We start from the raw sequence: 14652 nt of genomic DNA on the forward strand, positions 1-14652 counted from the left end.
TCATTATTCATTGCAACAATTGCCTTATTAACCATCTAATTCTATCCTAGATATGAGCTGGTGGTGGATGACAAAGACAAGCATGAGAAGAAACGTCCGACTGCTGCCCCCTCAGCCTCCACAGTGAAGAACTTCTACTTCGGAGGCTCTCCCAGCAGCAGCATGAAGAACTTCACTGGCTGCATCAGCTATGCCTACATCAGCAGGTCACACTCTCTCACTGCCACAGCACTCAGACCATATTAGAAATACATAGACAGGATTGTAGGAAGTGGCCCCATAGCCTAATGCATTTGATGTAACGGATTGTAATGGATTGCATCTATATAGAGAAGTCACTAAAGTAATTTTATGGGGGAGCTGACCTCATCCACCGCCAGTGGATGCTGAATGTGTTTCTGTAAAGAGTATTTTCTTAGCGAGTGAACAAGTCCAAGTTTGCACACTGTTAGTAAGCCTGTTTCCTTTCTCCAGGGACTGCTGTTATGAGAGCATGCTAAATGGTCATTTGGCTCAGGTTGGTTGGTGAAAACCTAGCTGCCTAGCTTTATCTATGAGAGGAGGAAAGCCAGGCTCACAAATAGAGCTGCTGTTGAGAGCTGAGTGGGAGGACAAGGAGTTTGTTTCCATGGAGACAGAGTTCTGTGTGTGTGAGTATCTCTATGGCTCTTATGTCTTTGGCACTAAGTTGCTAGTCTCTCTCCCTTCAGACAAGACAGAGACATTGAGCCAGAGGACTTTCAGAAGTACACTGAGAATGTCCAGACCTCTCTGCAAGACTGCCCTGTGAAGCGACCGCCCGCTGCCCTGCTCTCAAAGCAAAGCAAGGACTCTGCCAAACCCAAGCCGGGCCATACAAGGAAGGTATAAAGACATACATTAATTTCCATACATGTCAATGAACCCAGTTTGCTACGAAATGTCTATTTTCATTTTTATTCATGCCCGTCTTGGTATAATCAATGCAGAAGGAGTACATAATTAATCAGTGAATATTGAACTAGAGGCATGCATGTATTGACCCACTACTAAGTCAAGTAACTTCCTTTGTCTCTCAAAGGTGGGCAGAGATAAGTCCAACCTCCCACAAGGCCTGTTGGGACTGAAGAGTGATGACCAGGAGCCAGGAGAGACAGAGGAGACGCCCTGCTACCTGTCCCCCAGGCCCCGTGCCACCCGCCACGCCTACCACTACGGGGGCACTGCCAACAGTAGGCAGGAGTTCACAGACATCCCAGGGTCCCTCTCTGAGAGGTAAGGCCGGGGCTGGGAAGAACACTGTGGGTACATAGGTTGACCAGAAGTCAACCAAAAGGTAAATCCTGAACATGAACTCCACTTTGGTTTCTTGGTCTAAGTACTAGTCACATGCTCTCTGGTCTAAGTACTAGTCCTTATGCATCTTCCTCCACCAGGTCTCACTTCTCCCTGTCCCTGAAGACCCAGTCCTCCTTTGGCATAATCTTTTATGCATCAGATGAGGCGGAGGACAACTTTATGGCTCTCTTCCTGGCCCATGGCAAGCTGGTGTACACATTCAACCTGGGTCAGCAGAGGGTCAAGATCAAGAGCCTGGAGAAGTACAACGATGGAGCATGGCACAATGTAAGTAAATGTACTTATTCCCCATTATCCATACTAAAATATATCACTTTTACCTCTGACATCAGTCACAAATACAGTATACCAGACCTGGGATATCTATAGTTTTAACTATGCCTTATAAAACATTTAATTTTAAAAAACGGGGGGGAAATAGTTACTTTCGAGGTGACTACAACTATTTGAATACAGATCCCAAAAAATGACTATCTCAGAAGGTAACTACTTTTGTAAACTATTTGAATACAGATCTGTGCACCTCTACTTTTCTTTTACCAGACAATTATCATAATCCATTAGATAATTTGTAAATGTTCACTTATTTTTTAGCTAGTCTGTATAAAAAAAATATATACTGTATATGACCATTTCATAAATGGTATAATTGCGTGCTATTAAAGCATTTTGCAAACCCGCTCCCCCCGTCAGCCCACTGCTTTAATTGGTGTAATGTTAGCTAAAAACCACAAGTGTCTATCCAGATAATGAAAAGGCACCCACGAAAGAAAAATCAAGGAACTTATATTTACATTATATTTGCGTCGTGCATGATCATGAGCAAAATCATTGTAGCCGATCATTTCACTTCCCTTGTGAGAACCATGAGCACGGGCTGACTTGGCTTTGCTGTACCGCAGCAGAAGCCTGCCAGCAGCCTACCTACCAAATGTTGCACCATGTCCATTACAATGTAGAAAGACACATATCAGCTATCTTTCAATAGTTATCCATATTACCGGAGCTTCATCTTATTCTTTCTAACTATTTCTATGGTGGATTCGCAAACGCAATTTAATGAAAATGCCAAAACTTTGGAGATAACAATAGATGGTGAAGTCAGAGATAGGCCAGTGGTGTCCATCTGTGGTGAAGTTTTCCCTAAATCAATGCTTATGACAAATCCAGCATGAGAACAAGCCACAGAGCCAGCTGGATAATCTTTTGAATATGGCGTAGCAACAACAAATAATATTAGCTAGCTAGTTAAGGTTAGCAAGATAGCTAGCTACACTGACAGCTGTCAGTGCCCTATTTGTTGATGTTTTATCAACCCCACGTGGATATTCCCCACACCCAGTGTGTGAATATATATAAGTTGCCTTCGTCATTCTTCGGAGGTGGAACCTAAACGTGCATTTCATCTCTAGGACAGGAAATGACGTCGAAATAGTGGTGGTAACTTCCTCTGGGGGGGGGGTCTTTTAACACCTACAGTGAGGGGGAAAAAGTATTTGATCCCCTGCGGATTTTGTATGTTTTCCCACTGACAAAGACATGATCAGTCTATAATTTTAATGGTAGGTTTATTTGAACAGTGAGAGACAGAATAACAACAAAGAAATCCAGAAAAACGCATGTCAAAAATGTTATAAATTGATTTGCATTTTAATGAGGGAAATAAGTATTTGACCCCTCTGCAAAACATGACTTAGTACTTGGTGGCAAAACCCTTGTTGGCAATCACAGAGGTCAGACGTTTCTTGTAGTTGGCCACCAGGTTTGCACACATCTCAGGAGGGATTTTGTTCCACTCCTCTTTGCAGATCTTCTCCAAGTCATTAAGGTTTCGAGCCTGACGTTTGGCAACTCGAACCTTCAGCTCTCTCCACAGATTTTCTATGGGATTAAGGTCTGGAGACTGGCTTGGCCACTCCAGGACCTTAATGTGCTTCTTCTTGAGCCACTCCTTTGTTGCCTTGGCCGTGTGTTTTGGGTCATTGTCATGCTGGAATACCCATCCACGACCCATTTTCAATGCCCTGGCTGAGGGAAGGAGGTTCTCACCCAAGATTTGATGGTACATGGTCCCGACCATCATCCCTTTGATGCGGTGAAGTTGTCTTGTCCCCTTAGCAGAAAAACACCCCCAAAGCATAATGTTTCCACCTCCATGTTTGACGGTGGGGATGGTGTTCTTGGGGTCATAGGCAGCATTCCTCCTCCTCCAAACACGGCGAGTTGAGTTGATGCCAAAGAGCTCCATTTTGGTCTCATCTGACCACAACACTTTCACCCAGTTCTCCTCTGAATCATTCAGATGTTCATTGGCAAACTTCAGACGGCCCTGTATACAGTGGGGAGAACAAGTATTTGATACACTGCCGATTTTGCAGGTTTTCCTACTTACAAAGCATGTAGAGGTCTGTAATTTTTATCTTAGGTACACTTCAAATATGAGAGACGGAATCTAAAACAAATATCCAGAAAATCACATTGTATGATTTTTAAGTAATTAATTTGCATTTTATTGCATGACATAAGTATTTGATACATCAGAAAAGCAGAACTTAATATTTGGTACAGAAACCTTTGTTTGCAATTACAGAGATCATACGTTTCCTGTAGGTCTTGGCCAGGTTTGCACACACTGCAGCAGGGATTTTGGCCCACTCCTCCATACAGACCTTCTCCAGATCCTTCAGGTTTCGGGGCTGTCGCTGGGCAATACGGACTTTCAGCTCCCTCCAAAGATGTTCTATTGGGTTCAGGTCTGGAGACTGGCTAGGCCACTCCAGGACCTTGAGATGCTTCTTACGGAGCCACTCCTTAGTTGCGCTGGCTGTGCGTTTCGGGTCATTGTCATGCTGGAAGACCCAGCCACGACCCATCTTCAATGCTCTTACTGAGGGAAGGAGGTTGTTGGCCAAGATCTCGCGATACATGACCCCATCCATCCTCCCCTCAATACGGTGCAGTCGTCCTGTCCCCTTTGCAGAAAAGCATCCCCAAAGAATGATGTTTCCACCTCCATGCTTCATGGTTGGGATGGTGTTCTTGGGGTTGTCCTCATCCTTCTTCTTCCTCCAAACACGGCGAGTGGAGTTTAGACCAAAAAGCTCTATTTTTGTCTCATCAGACCACATGACCTTCTCCCATTCCTCCTCTGGATCATCCAGATGGTCATTGGCAAACTTCAGACGGGCCTGGACATGCGCTGGCTTGAGCAGGGGGACCTTGCGTGCGCTGCAGGATTTTAATCCATGACGGCGTAGTGTGTTACTAATGGTTTTCTTTAAGACTGTGGTCCCAGCTCTCTTCAGGTCATTGACCAGGTAGTGCCGTGTAGTTCTGGGCTGATCACTCACCTTCCTCATGATCATTGATGCCCCACGAGGTGAGATCTTGCATGGAGCCCCAGACCGAGGGTGATTGACCGTCATCTTGAACTTCTTCCATTTTCTAATAATTGCACCAACAGTTGTTGCCTTCTCACCAAGCTGCTTGCCTATTGTCCTGTAGCCCATCCCAGCCTTGTGCAGGTCTACAATTTTATCCCTGATGTCCTTACACAGCTCTCTGGTCTTGGCCATTGTGGAGAGGTTGGAGTCTGTTTGATTGAGTGTGTGGACAGGTGTCTTTTATACAGGTAACGAGTTCAAACAGGTGCAGTTAATACAGGTAATGAGTGGAGATCAGGAGGGCTTCTTAAAGAAAAACTAACAGGTCTGTGAGAGCCGGAATTCTTACTGGTTGGTAGGTGATCAAATACTTACAGTGGGGGGAAAAAGTATTTAGTCAGCCACCAATTGTGCAAGTTCTCCCACTTAAAAAGATGAGAGAGGCCTGTAATTTTCATCATAGGTACACGTCAACTATGACAGACAAAATGAGGAAAAAAAATCCAGAAAATCACATTGTAGGATTTTTAATGAATTTATTTGCAAATTATGGTGGAAAATAAGTATTTGGTCAATAACAAAAGTTTCTCAATACTTTGTTATATACCCTTTGTTGGCAATGACACAGGTCAAACGATTTCTGTAAGTCTTCACAAGGTTTTCACACACTGTTGCTGGTATTTTGGCCCATTCCTCCATGCAGATCTCCTCTAGAGCAGTGATGTTTTGGGGCTGTCGCTGGGCAACACGGACTTTCAACTCCCTCCAAAGATGTTCTATGGGGTTGAGATCTGGAGACTGGCTAGGCCACTCCAGGACCTTGAAATGCTTCTTACGAAGCCACTCCTTCGTTGCCCGGGCGGTGTGTTTGGGATCATTGTCATGCTGAAAGACCCAGCCACGTTTCATCTTCAATGCCCTTGCTGATGGAAGGAGGTTTTCACTCAAAATCTCACGATACATGGCCCCATTCATTCTTTCCTTTACACGGATCAGTCGTCCTGGTCCCTTTGCAGAAAAACAGCCCCAAAGCATGATGTTTCCACCCCCATGCTTCACAGTAGGTATGGTGTTCTTTGGATGCAACTCAGCATTCTTTGAGTTGAGTTTTTACCAAAAAGTTCTATTTTGGTTTCATCTGACCATATGACACTCTCCCAATCCTCTACTGGATCATCCAAATGCACTCTAGCAAACTTCAGACGGGCCTGGACATGTACTGGCTTAAGCAGGGGGACACGTCTGGCACTGCAGGATTTGAGTCCCTGGCGGCGTAGTGTGTTACTGATGGTAGGCTTTGTTACTTTGGTCCCAGCTCTCTGCAGGTCATTCACTAGGTCCCCCGTGTGGTTCTGGGATTTTTTCTCACCGTTCTTGTGATCATTTTGACCCCACGGGGTGAGATCTTGCGTGGAGCCCCAGATCGAGGGAGATTATCAGTGGTCTTGTATGTCTTCCATTTCCTAATAATTGCTCCCACAGTTGATTTCTTCAAACCAAGCTGCTTACCTATTGCAGATTCAGTCTTCCCAGCCTGGTGCAGGTCTACAATTTTGTTTCTGGTGTCCTTTGACAGCTCTTTGGTCTTGGCCATAGTGGAGTTTGGAGTGTGACTGTTTGAGGTTGTGGACAGGTGTCTTTTATACTGATAACAAGTTCAAACAGGTGCCATTAATACAGGTAACGAGTGGAGGACAGAGGAGCCTCTTAAAGAAGAAGTTACAGGTCTGTGAGAGCCAGAAATCTTGCTTGTTTGTAGGTGACCAAATACTTATTTTCCACCATAATTTGCAAATAAATTCATAAAAAATCCTACAATGTGATTTTCTGGATGTTTTTTTCTCAATTTGTCTGTCATAGTTGACGTGTACCTATGATGAAAATTACAGGCCTCTCTCATCTTTTTAAGTGGGAGAACTTGCACAATTGGTGGCTGACTAAATACTTTTTTCCCCACTGTATGTCATGCAATAAAATGCAAATGAATTGCTTAAAAATCATACAATGTGATTTTCTGGATTTTTGTTTTAGATTCCGTCTCTCACAGTTGAAGTGTACCTATGATAACAATTACAGACCTCTACATGCTTTGTAAGTAGGAAAACCTGCAAAATCGGCAGTGTATCAAATACTTGTTCTCCCCACTGTATGTGCTTTCTTGAGCAGGGGGACCTTGCGGGCGCTGCAGGATTTCAGTCCTTCACGGCGTAGTGGGTTACCAATTGTTTTCTTGGTGACTATGGTCCCAGCTGTAGTGGGTTACCAATTGACTATGGTCCCAGGCGTAGTGGGCGTAGTCTTGGTGACTATGGTCCCAGCTGCCTTGACAAGATCCTCCCGTGTAGTTCTGGGCTGATTCCTCACAGTTCTCATGATCATTGCAACTCCACGAGGTGAGATCTTGCATGGAGCCACAGGCCGAGGGAGATTAACAGTTCTGTTGTGTTTCTTCCATTTGCGAATGATCGCACCAACTGTTGTCACCTTCTCACCAAGCTGCTTGGCGATGGTCTTGTAACCCATTCCAGCCTTGTGTAGGTCTACAATCTTGTCCCTGACATCCTTGGAGAGCTCTTTGGTCTTGGCCATGGTGGAGTTTGGAATCTGATTGATTGATTGCTTCTGTGGACAGGTGTCTTTTATACAGGTAACAAGCTGAGATTAGGAGCACTCCCTTTAAGAGTGTGCTCCTAATCTCAGCTCGTTACCTGTATAAAAGACACCTGGGAGCCAGAAATCTTTCTGATTGAGAGGGGGTCAAATACTTATTTCCCTCATTAAAATGGAAATCAATTTATAACATTTTTGACATGCGTTTTTCTGGATTTTGTTGTTGTTATTCTGTCTCTCACTGTTCAAATAAACCTACCATTAAAATTATAGACTGATAATTTCTTTGTCAGTGGGCAAATGTACAAAATCAGCAGGGGATCAAATACTTTTTTCCCTCACTGTAACACTTTGTACTTTTTTAAAGACTTTTAACATAGCCCTGTTGTTACCTCATATCACAGCGATGATGCCTTGCATTACGCCTGTGAAGAAAACACTTCAATTTGCTCAACTTGCCATTGACTCAACCATTGGCTCAACTTACCCCATGGCCATTGGCTCAACTTACCCCAGGGCAAAACATTTGACTGTATTAGTCCACACAGCTACAAGGATGCACTTTCATGCTAGTTTTAGGACCTCATATTGAAGCTTATAGAGACCCCAACTGAACAATCTTAAAAGTAGCTACTTTTGTTTAGATACGAACATAATGAAACATCTGTTTTTTGGACCTAACCACTTTTTCCATGTGGTTTCTTTCTCCATATACTCCATAAAATAATGACTTCCTAAATATTTGGTCAAATTATTAATTTTGTGTATAATTTCCTAGAAACAAGGGTGGCTCAATTTACCCCTTTGGCTCAACTTACCCCACTCTCCCCTACATAACTATATAAGTCTATATTAAGATAAACCACTAGTTTTTAGCAGTGAAATACTCCAACACTTCAGTGTGACAGCCATGTTCTGTCTCTCCTGCAGGTTATTTTTATCCGTGATGGGAATCTAGGCCGATTAGTCATTGATGGGCTGACAGTGCTGGAGGACAGAGCTCAGGACTCCAACGTTTCCTGGCACGTCAGCAGCCACCTCTACTTGGGAGGGGTGCCCCCAGGGAGGGCCCAGAAGAACATACAGGTAAGATACACCCCTTATCAAAATCAAATCAAATCAAATTGTATTGGTCACATGCGCAGAATACAACAGGTGCAGACATTACAGTGAAATGCTTACTTACAGCCCTTAACCAACAGTGCATTTATTTTTAACAAAAAAAGTAAAAATAAAACAACAACAAAAAAAAAGTGTTGAGAAAAAAAAAAAAGAGCAGAAGTAAAATAAAGTGACAGTAGGGAGGCTATATATACAGGGGGGTACCGTTGCAGAGTCAATGTGCGGGGGCACCGGCTAGTTGAGGTAGTTGAGGTAATATGTACATGTGGGTAGAGTTAAAGTGACTATGCATAAATAATTAACAGAGTAGCAGCAGCGTAAAAAGGATGGGGTGGGGGGGCAGTGGAAATAGTCCGGGTAGCCATGATTAGCTGTTCAGGAGTCTTATGGCTTGGGGGTAGAAGCTGTTGAGAAGTCTTTTGGACCTAGACTTGGCACTCCGGTACCGCTTGCCGTGCGGTAGCAGAGAGAACAGTCTATGACTAGGGTGGCTGGAGTCTTTGACAATTTTGAGGGCCTTCCTCTGACACCGCCTGGTATAGAGGTCCTGGATGGCAGGAAGCTTGGCCCCAGTGATGTACTGGGCCGTACGCACTACCCTCTGTAGTGCCTTGCGGTCGGAGGCCAAGCAGTTGCCATACCAGGCGGTGATGCAATCAGTCAGGATGCTCTCGATGGTGCAGCTGTAGAATTTTTTGAGGATCTGAGGACCCATGCCAAATCTTTTCAGTCTCCTGAGGGGGAATAGGCTTTGTCGTGCCCTCTTCACGACTGTCTTGGTGTGTTTGGACCATGATAGTTCGTTGGTGATGTGGACACCAAGGAACTTGAAGCTCTCAACCTGTTCCACTACAGCCCCGTCGATGAGAATGGGGGCGTGCTCAGTCCTCTTTTTTTTCCTGTAGTCCACAATCATCTCCTTTGTCTTGGTCACGTTGAGGGAGAGGTTGTTGTCCTGGCACCACACGGCCAGGTCTCTGACCTCCTCCCTATAGGCTGTCTCATCGTTGTCGGTGATCAGGCCTACCACTGTTGTGTCGTCGGCAAACTTAATGATGGTGTTGGAGTCGTGCCTGGCCATGCAGTCATGGGTGAACAGAGAGTACAGGAGGGGACTGAGCACGCACCCCTGAGGGGCCCCCGTGTTGAGGATCAGTGTGGCAGATGTGTTGTTACCTACCCTTACCACCTGGGGGCGGCCCGTCAGGAAGTCCAGGATCCAGTTGCAGAGGGAGGTGTTTAGTCCCAGGATCCTTAGCTTAGTGATGAGCTTAGAGGGCACTATGGTGTTGAATGCTGAGCTGTAGTCAATGAATAGCATTCTCACGTAGGTGTTCCTCTTGTCCAGGTGGGAAAGGGCAGTGTGGAGTGCAATAGAGATTGCATCATCTGTGGATCTGTTGGGGCGGTATGCAAATTGGAGTGGGTCTAGGGTTTCTGGGATAATGCTGTTGATGTGAGCCATGATCAGCCTTTCAAAGCACTTCATGGCTACAGATGTCAGTGCTACGGGTCGGTAGTCATTTAGGCAGGTTATCTTAGAGTCCTTGGGCACGGGGACTATGGTGGTTTGCTTGAAACATGTTGGTATTACAGACTCAGTCAGGGACATGTTGAAAATGTCAGTGAAGACACTTGCCAGTTGGTCAGCACTTGCTCGGAGTACACGTCCTGGTAATCCGTCTGGCCCTGCGGCCTTGTGAATGTTGACCTGCTTAAAAGTCTTACTCACATCGGCTACGGAGAGCGTGATCACATAGTCATCCGGAACAGCTGGTGCTCTCATGCATGCTTCAGTGTTGCACCCAGGGGTAGTACCAGTCAAAAGTAGTGCACTTACTATAAAGGGAACAGGGTGCCATTTGTAGCCTAGTAGCCTGGCAAATGGAGCAGAATGTGTAAAAACGTTTTTACAGTGGAATTCTGGAAACACAAAGCCTGGCCAAGAATGTTGAAGTAGGATAAAATAGTTAAGATCCTGACCTCTCCAAACAGAGCATTGCAAGAGATGTTTGGGCGATTTATGGTCCTCTAGTCTTTTCTGCCATTATATGTTCACACTGGGAGCCATCCAAGTATTTTCACTTCAGACTGCTGTCTTCAGACGATACGGTTCCCACAGAGAACAGAAAACCACCAACGTGACCCCTCTATGCAAGACCGCATTTGTTAGTGGAACATATTTTCCACAGACTACCACTCTACTCTACTACCATGGTAGTACCACTCTACTACCACTCATTTACGCTTCCCTGTGCTGTATTTGTCTCCTATAGAGAAACTCTGCGTACAGCTTCACTGGCTGTGTGAAGAACCTCCAGCTGAACGGCCAATGGCTGTCCTCCGTGTCCCAGACCTTCGGGGTGACGCCGTGCTTCGAGGGACTCTCCGAGCCGGGGATATACTTCTCCGAAGAGGGGGGATATGTCGCCTTGGGTAATACACCAACACATATGATTCTCCTCAAGGCCCTTCTGGCTTCATACTGTGGTTGAACCATTAAAGATTAATTAGAAGTATGATACCAAAGGAAAAGCTTGTGAAACATTGATTTGCTGCAATCTTCAGGACATTGTATCGTTGTACACTGTTCATTTTGGCAGGGCCTGGAACTGTTTGGAAACAATGAGTCAATTATATCACACGCCATGTTATATTTCCTCTGGAAAGAAGACAAAACCCTTGGGCCGCTCACCAATCACCACACAGACAGGGAAGCAGAGAAGCTGTAGTCAGGATAGGGGAATACGATATCCCCAGTGCAGCTGTGGTGAAAATTTGGCCTGGTGGAAAAGTCGAGGGCACGGAGGAGAGTTGCAGACCCAAAGGTCTTGGGAGCCGAGCTGCAGCTGTTTGAATGAGCGCAGAGCAATTTCACACCCTACTGTGGCTGGCTAAGTTTCACACGTGTACATACCTCATTTGGCCGAAGGGCAGTGAAATATTCCAGGTTACAGACGTTAAAGGGGAGGGGGGTTGTAGAGCAGACTTTGCTTGAACTTCTCTTTCCGTCCGTCTCACTCAGATGACACGTTCAACCTGGGGCTGAAGTTTGAGCTGGTGGTAGAGGTGCGCCCCCGTGTGGCGTCAGGGGTGCTACTGCACGTGTACACAGCAGCCGAGGAGTACCTCACCATGTATATCCATCAAAAAGCGGTAAGCCACTAACACAAAGTAATCTGTATTAATTTGCTGATTTTCTATTAGTAGATCTTGGACTTGTCATCAATGCAAGTGTTGTTCTATGCTCACAGTTGGTGGTGCAGGTGAACAATGGAGTTCGTGAGTTCTTCACTCAGGTCACTCCTAGACTAGGCCTGTGTGATGGGAGCTGGCACAGGGTCACAGGTAAGAGTATTCCCTTCAGTGCACTGACTGCCCTGATTTAACCAGGATGGGACCATGATTTATTTACACTGATTGGCCCATGTTATATAGGTTTGTGACGATATCAGTATTGCAATGTTTTTTCCATGGCAAAAAAGAAAAGATGAAGCAGGTTTTACTATTTGGTTCCTTTAAAAATCTGCTGTAAGTAAAATATTGTGTGATATATCTTGGAAAATAAACAAATATGACTGATGACAACATAATGATGTTTGTTTCCAACATTAGAGCTGTTTTCCTAAAGAAGTTAAATCCGCTTCGTGTTTTGTTTTCTTGCCACGATACTAACGAGTATCGCGATACTGGTATCATCCGGCCCAAATGTTATGCGCAGTGACTGATAACAATGTGTTCCTTCCTGCCTCCTCTGGTTCACAGTGATCCGAGATGCCAATGTTGTCCAGCTGGATGTGGACTCAGAGGTCAATCATGTGGTGGGACCACTCAACCCCAGCGCACAGAGTGCCAGGACCCCTGTGTTCATTGGTGGAGCTCCAGGTCAGTGGCAAGGCCATACTCAACTCTCATACTAGTTGTTAAACACTGCCTAATCCCTGAGATCCCATCTACAAATCACATCCAAACTGTAACAACTTTGTATAGGTTGCTGAAAAAAATAACAAATACAAAAGTACCTATACTATACAAAAAAATCATATGAACTACATTACAGCTATAGGTAGTTTCACCCAATTCCTTTTTATGCGGTGTCTTTGAACAGATACAGAGGCTGTTAGCAGTAACGAGTGTGTATATAATGTTGTTTATTATCTATCGTCCTAGAATCTCTTCTTCCAGAGGGCGTTGCGACTAGGAGGGCCTACACAGGCTGTATGAGGAACCTGACTGTGAACGAGAGCCAAGTGAGCTTCAGCAAAGCTGCCCTGGTCATCGGGGCCGTCAGTGTGGGCTCCTGTCCAGCTGCCTAAAGGGCCTGTCATAACCAATACAGTCCAGCTCTCCAGCAACAAGACTGAACAAATTCTGCTTCATAAGTAGTTTCCACACTGTCAATAAAGTGTTTTATTAAATTGTCTATCCTTGTCCACCAACGCAAGGTTTGTTGTTCTTTAGTCAAGAGAATGACCCAGAAATGTAAACCACCCTCCCATATGAATTAGTCTAGTTTCACATGAGAAAAAAAAAACTGTTTTCCAAAGGTTCCCAGTGATTTTGTTTCTTTCAAGGACTGCAACATGTTGTGATTAAGGACCACTGCATTTCCAGTGCTCATATTATAGCCAACTGAAGAAGGCTTGTAAATGTATCTTCATTCTCTTAATCTACATTGACAGTACTCATAAATCACACTCCCACTCCAAAGGGATGGGTTTGGGTTTGGTTGATAGGACCCTAAAGTATAGTTTTTGTTTAGCCAAAGAGAGTTGTGATGTACTGTAGAAGTGCCCTCAACTCCAGTTCCAGACAATGCTTCCACCACCCTATTTTGTCATCTCGATGTAGCCACATCTTTGTCTTCTCAATGTTTTTATTGTAATTTTCAAAGATTTACAAGTTCATGTCAAATAATGGTTTAGAACAAAACAGCCATACAATACATAACATAATACAACACAGACAATATACAAAAAAAGGAATAAAAATATATACATAAATAAATTGGTGGTAAGGAAATGGCAGTCACTAGAGAGGGCCACATCCGCATGTAACAAAATAGTCTTCATTGCTTTGTCACCGAGTTGTTTTTCTACCTTTTTTCTGCTGAATAAAATTAATCTTCTAAAATCCTTGCTGTTATTGCTTCATTCCCCTCACACATAAAAGACACTGGTCTGATTTACAGATGTGGTCATCAAATACACATGCAGCTAATACAATAATGTTATAGCTTTTTCATTCTGCATTTTCCATAAACTGACACAGCGAGAGAAAGAGAGAGAGCGGTAACATCTTACCTGTATCATGTTGATTATTCTAGGAGGGAAATGTGATGGAATTTCAACCAGATTTCAACCACAGTATACTGCCATCTAGCGCATGATGAGTGGAAGATGGAACTTGATGTAACATTTATCTGCACTGAGTCATTGCGTTATATGCAAACATATATTGAAAAAAACAACAACTTGCTTTGGTCCACGGTTTTTCTGTTTCCATGACAAAATCTACGTGATCAACAGGCGACAAACTTGTGGTGCGAATCTCAAATCGAAGACAGTACAGTATGAAGATAGGCAGAAACTGCTTCTCCAAAATAAATCTCCGATCACGCTTGTAGGCGATGTCATGGCGACGTCATCGGGTCTAACGGTCGTCATGCGCCGAACTGCGTATGTGCATGCCATCAAACCCACTCCTTCAATATAAAGTAGTTTTTGAAGAAAATTAAAACGTGTCAGTTTGTCACTTTCATGAGGTTAAAGTAATAACATCTTAAACCACTTAAGACATTGGCTCGAATCTACACTGAACAAAAATATAAAAGCAACATGCAACAATTTTTAAAGATTTTACTGAGTTACAGTTCATGGATGTTGCTGTTTGGCTAATCACCACTGCCCCCGATGCAAGCACCAGTTAGCCTCGAGCTAGCCTAGAGCCAGGCCCATATCCCGGCTATCTACCTCTCGGTCTACCGGACGGGAGTAGCCAGCTAACTAGCTACTTGCTATTAGCTACCGTTAGCGGTTTTTCACCATTGTCCGTGGCCTGCACCACCTACCAGCCAGCTCTAGCCTGGACTATTATTCGGCCAGTCTCCACTGTCTGCACAGCGCGTTATCGACCCAGAACATATCCGTTTTTTGCCGGAATCACTGAATCACTGGACCTTTAACTCCGGATTCATCGC

At 44.4% G+C, this 14652-nt stretch overlaps 1 protein-coding gene across 1 annotated transcript in view; it reads left to right on the plus strand.

The window, feature by feature from the left end:
- The window catches only part of LOC311108751 (laminin subunit alpha-4-like), a 34289-nt gene extending 20707 nt beyond the window's left edge, over positions 1-13582 (plus strand). The window contains exons 31-40 of the mRNA XM_084151488.1: positions 51-206; positions 711-864; positions 1061-1254; positions 1416-1605; positions 8262-8417; positions 10730-10889; positions 11479-11609; positions 11708-11801; positions 12219-12338; positions 12624-13582. Coding sequence (XP_084007614.1) covers positions 51-206; positions 711-864; positions 1061-1254; positions 1416-1605; positions 8262-8417; positions 10730-10889; positions 11479-11609; positions 11708-11801; positions 12219-12338; positions 12624-12769 — 1501 coding nt within the window. The 3' untranslated portion in view covers positions 12770-13582. The remainder of the gene's footprint in view (positions 1-50; positions 207-710; positions 865-1060; positions 1255-1415; positions 1606-8261; positions 8418-10729; positions 10890-11478; positions 11610-11707; positions 11802-12218; positions 12339-12623) is intronic.
- Positions 13583-14652: the final 1070 nt, after the last annotated feature.

This window comes from Coregonus lavaretus (genome assembly GCF_964263955.1).
Source record: "Coregonus lavaretus genome assembly, chromosome: 33".
Classification (NCBI taxonomy): domain Eukaryota; kingdom Metazoa; phylum Chordata; class Actinopteri; order Salmoniformes; family Salmonidae; genus Coregonus; species Coregonus lavaretus.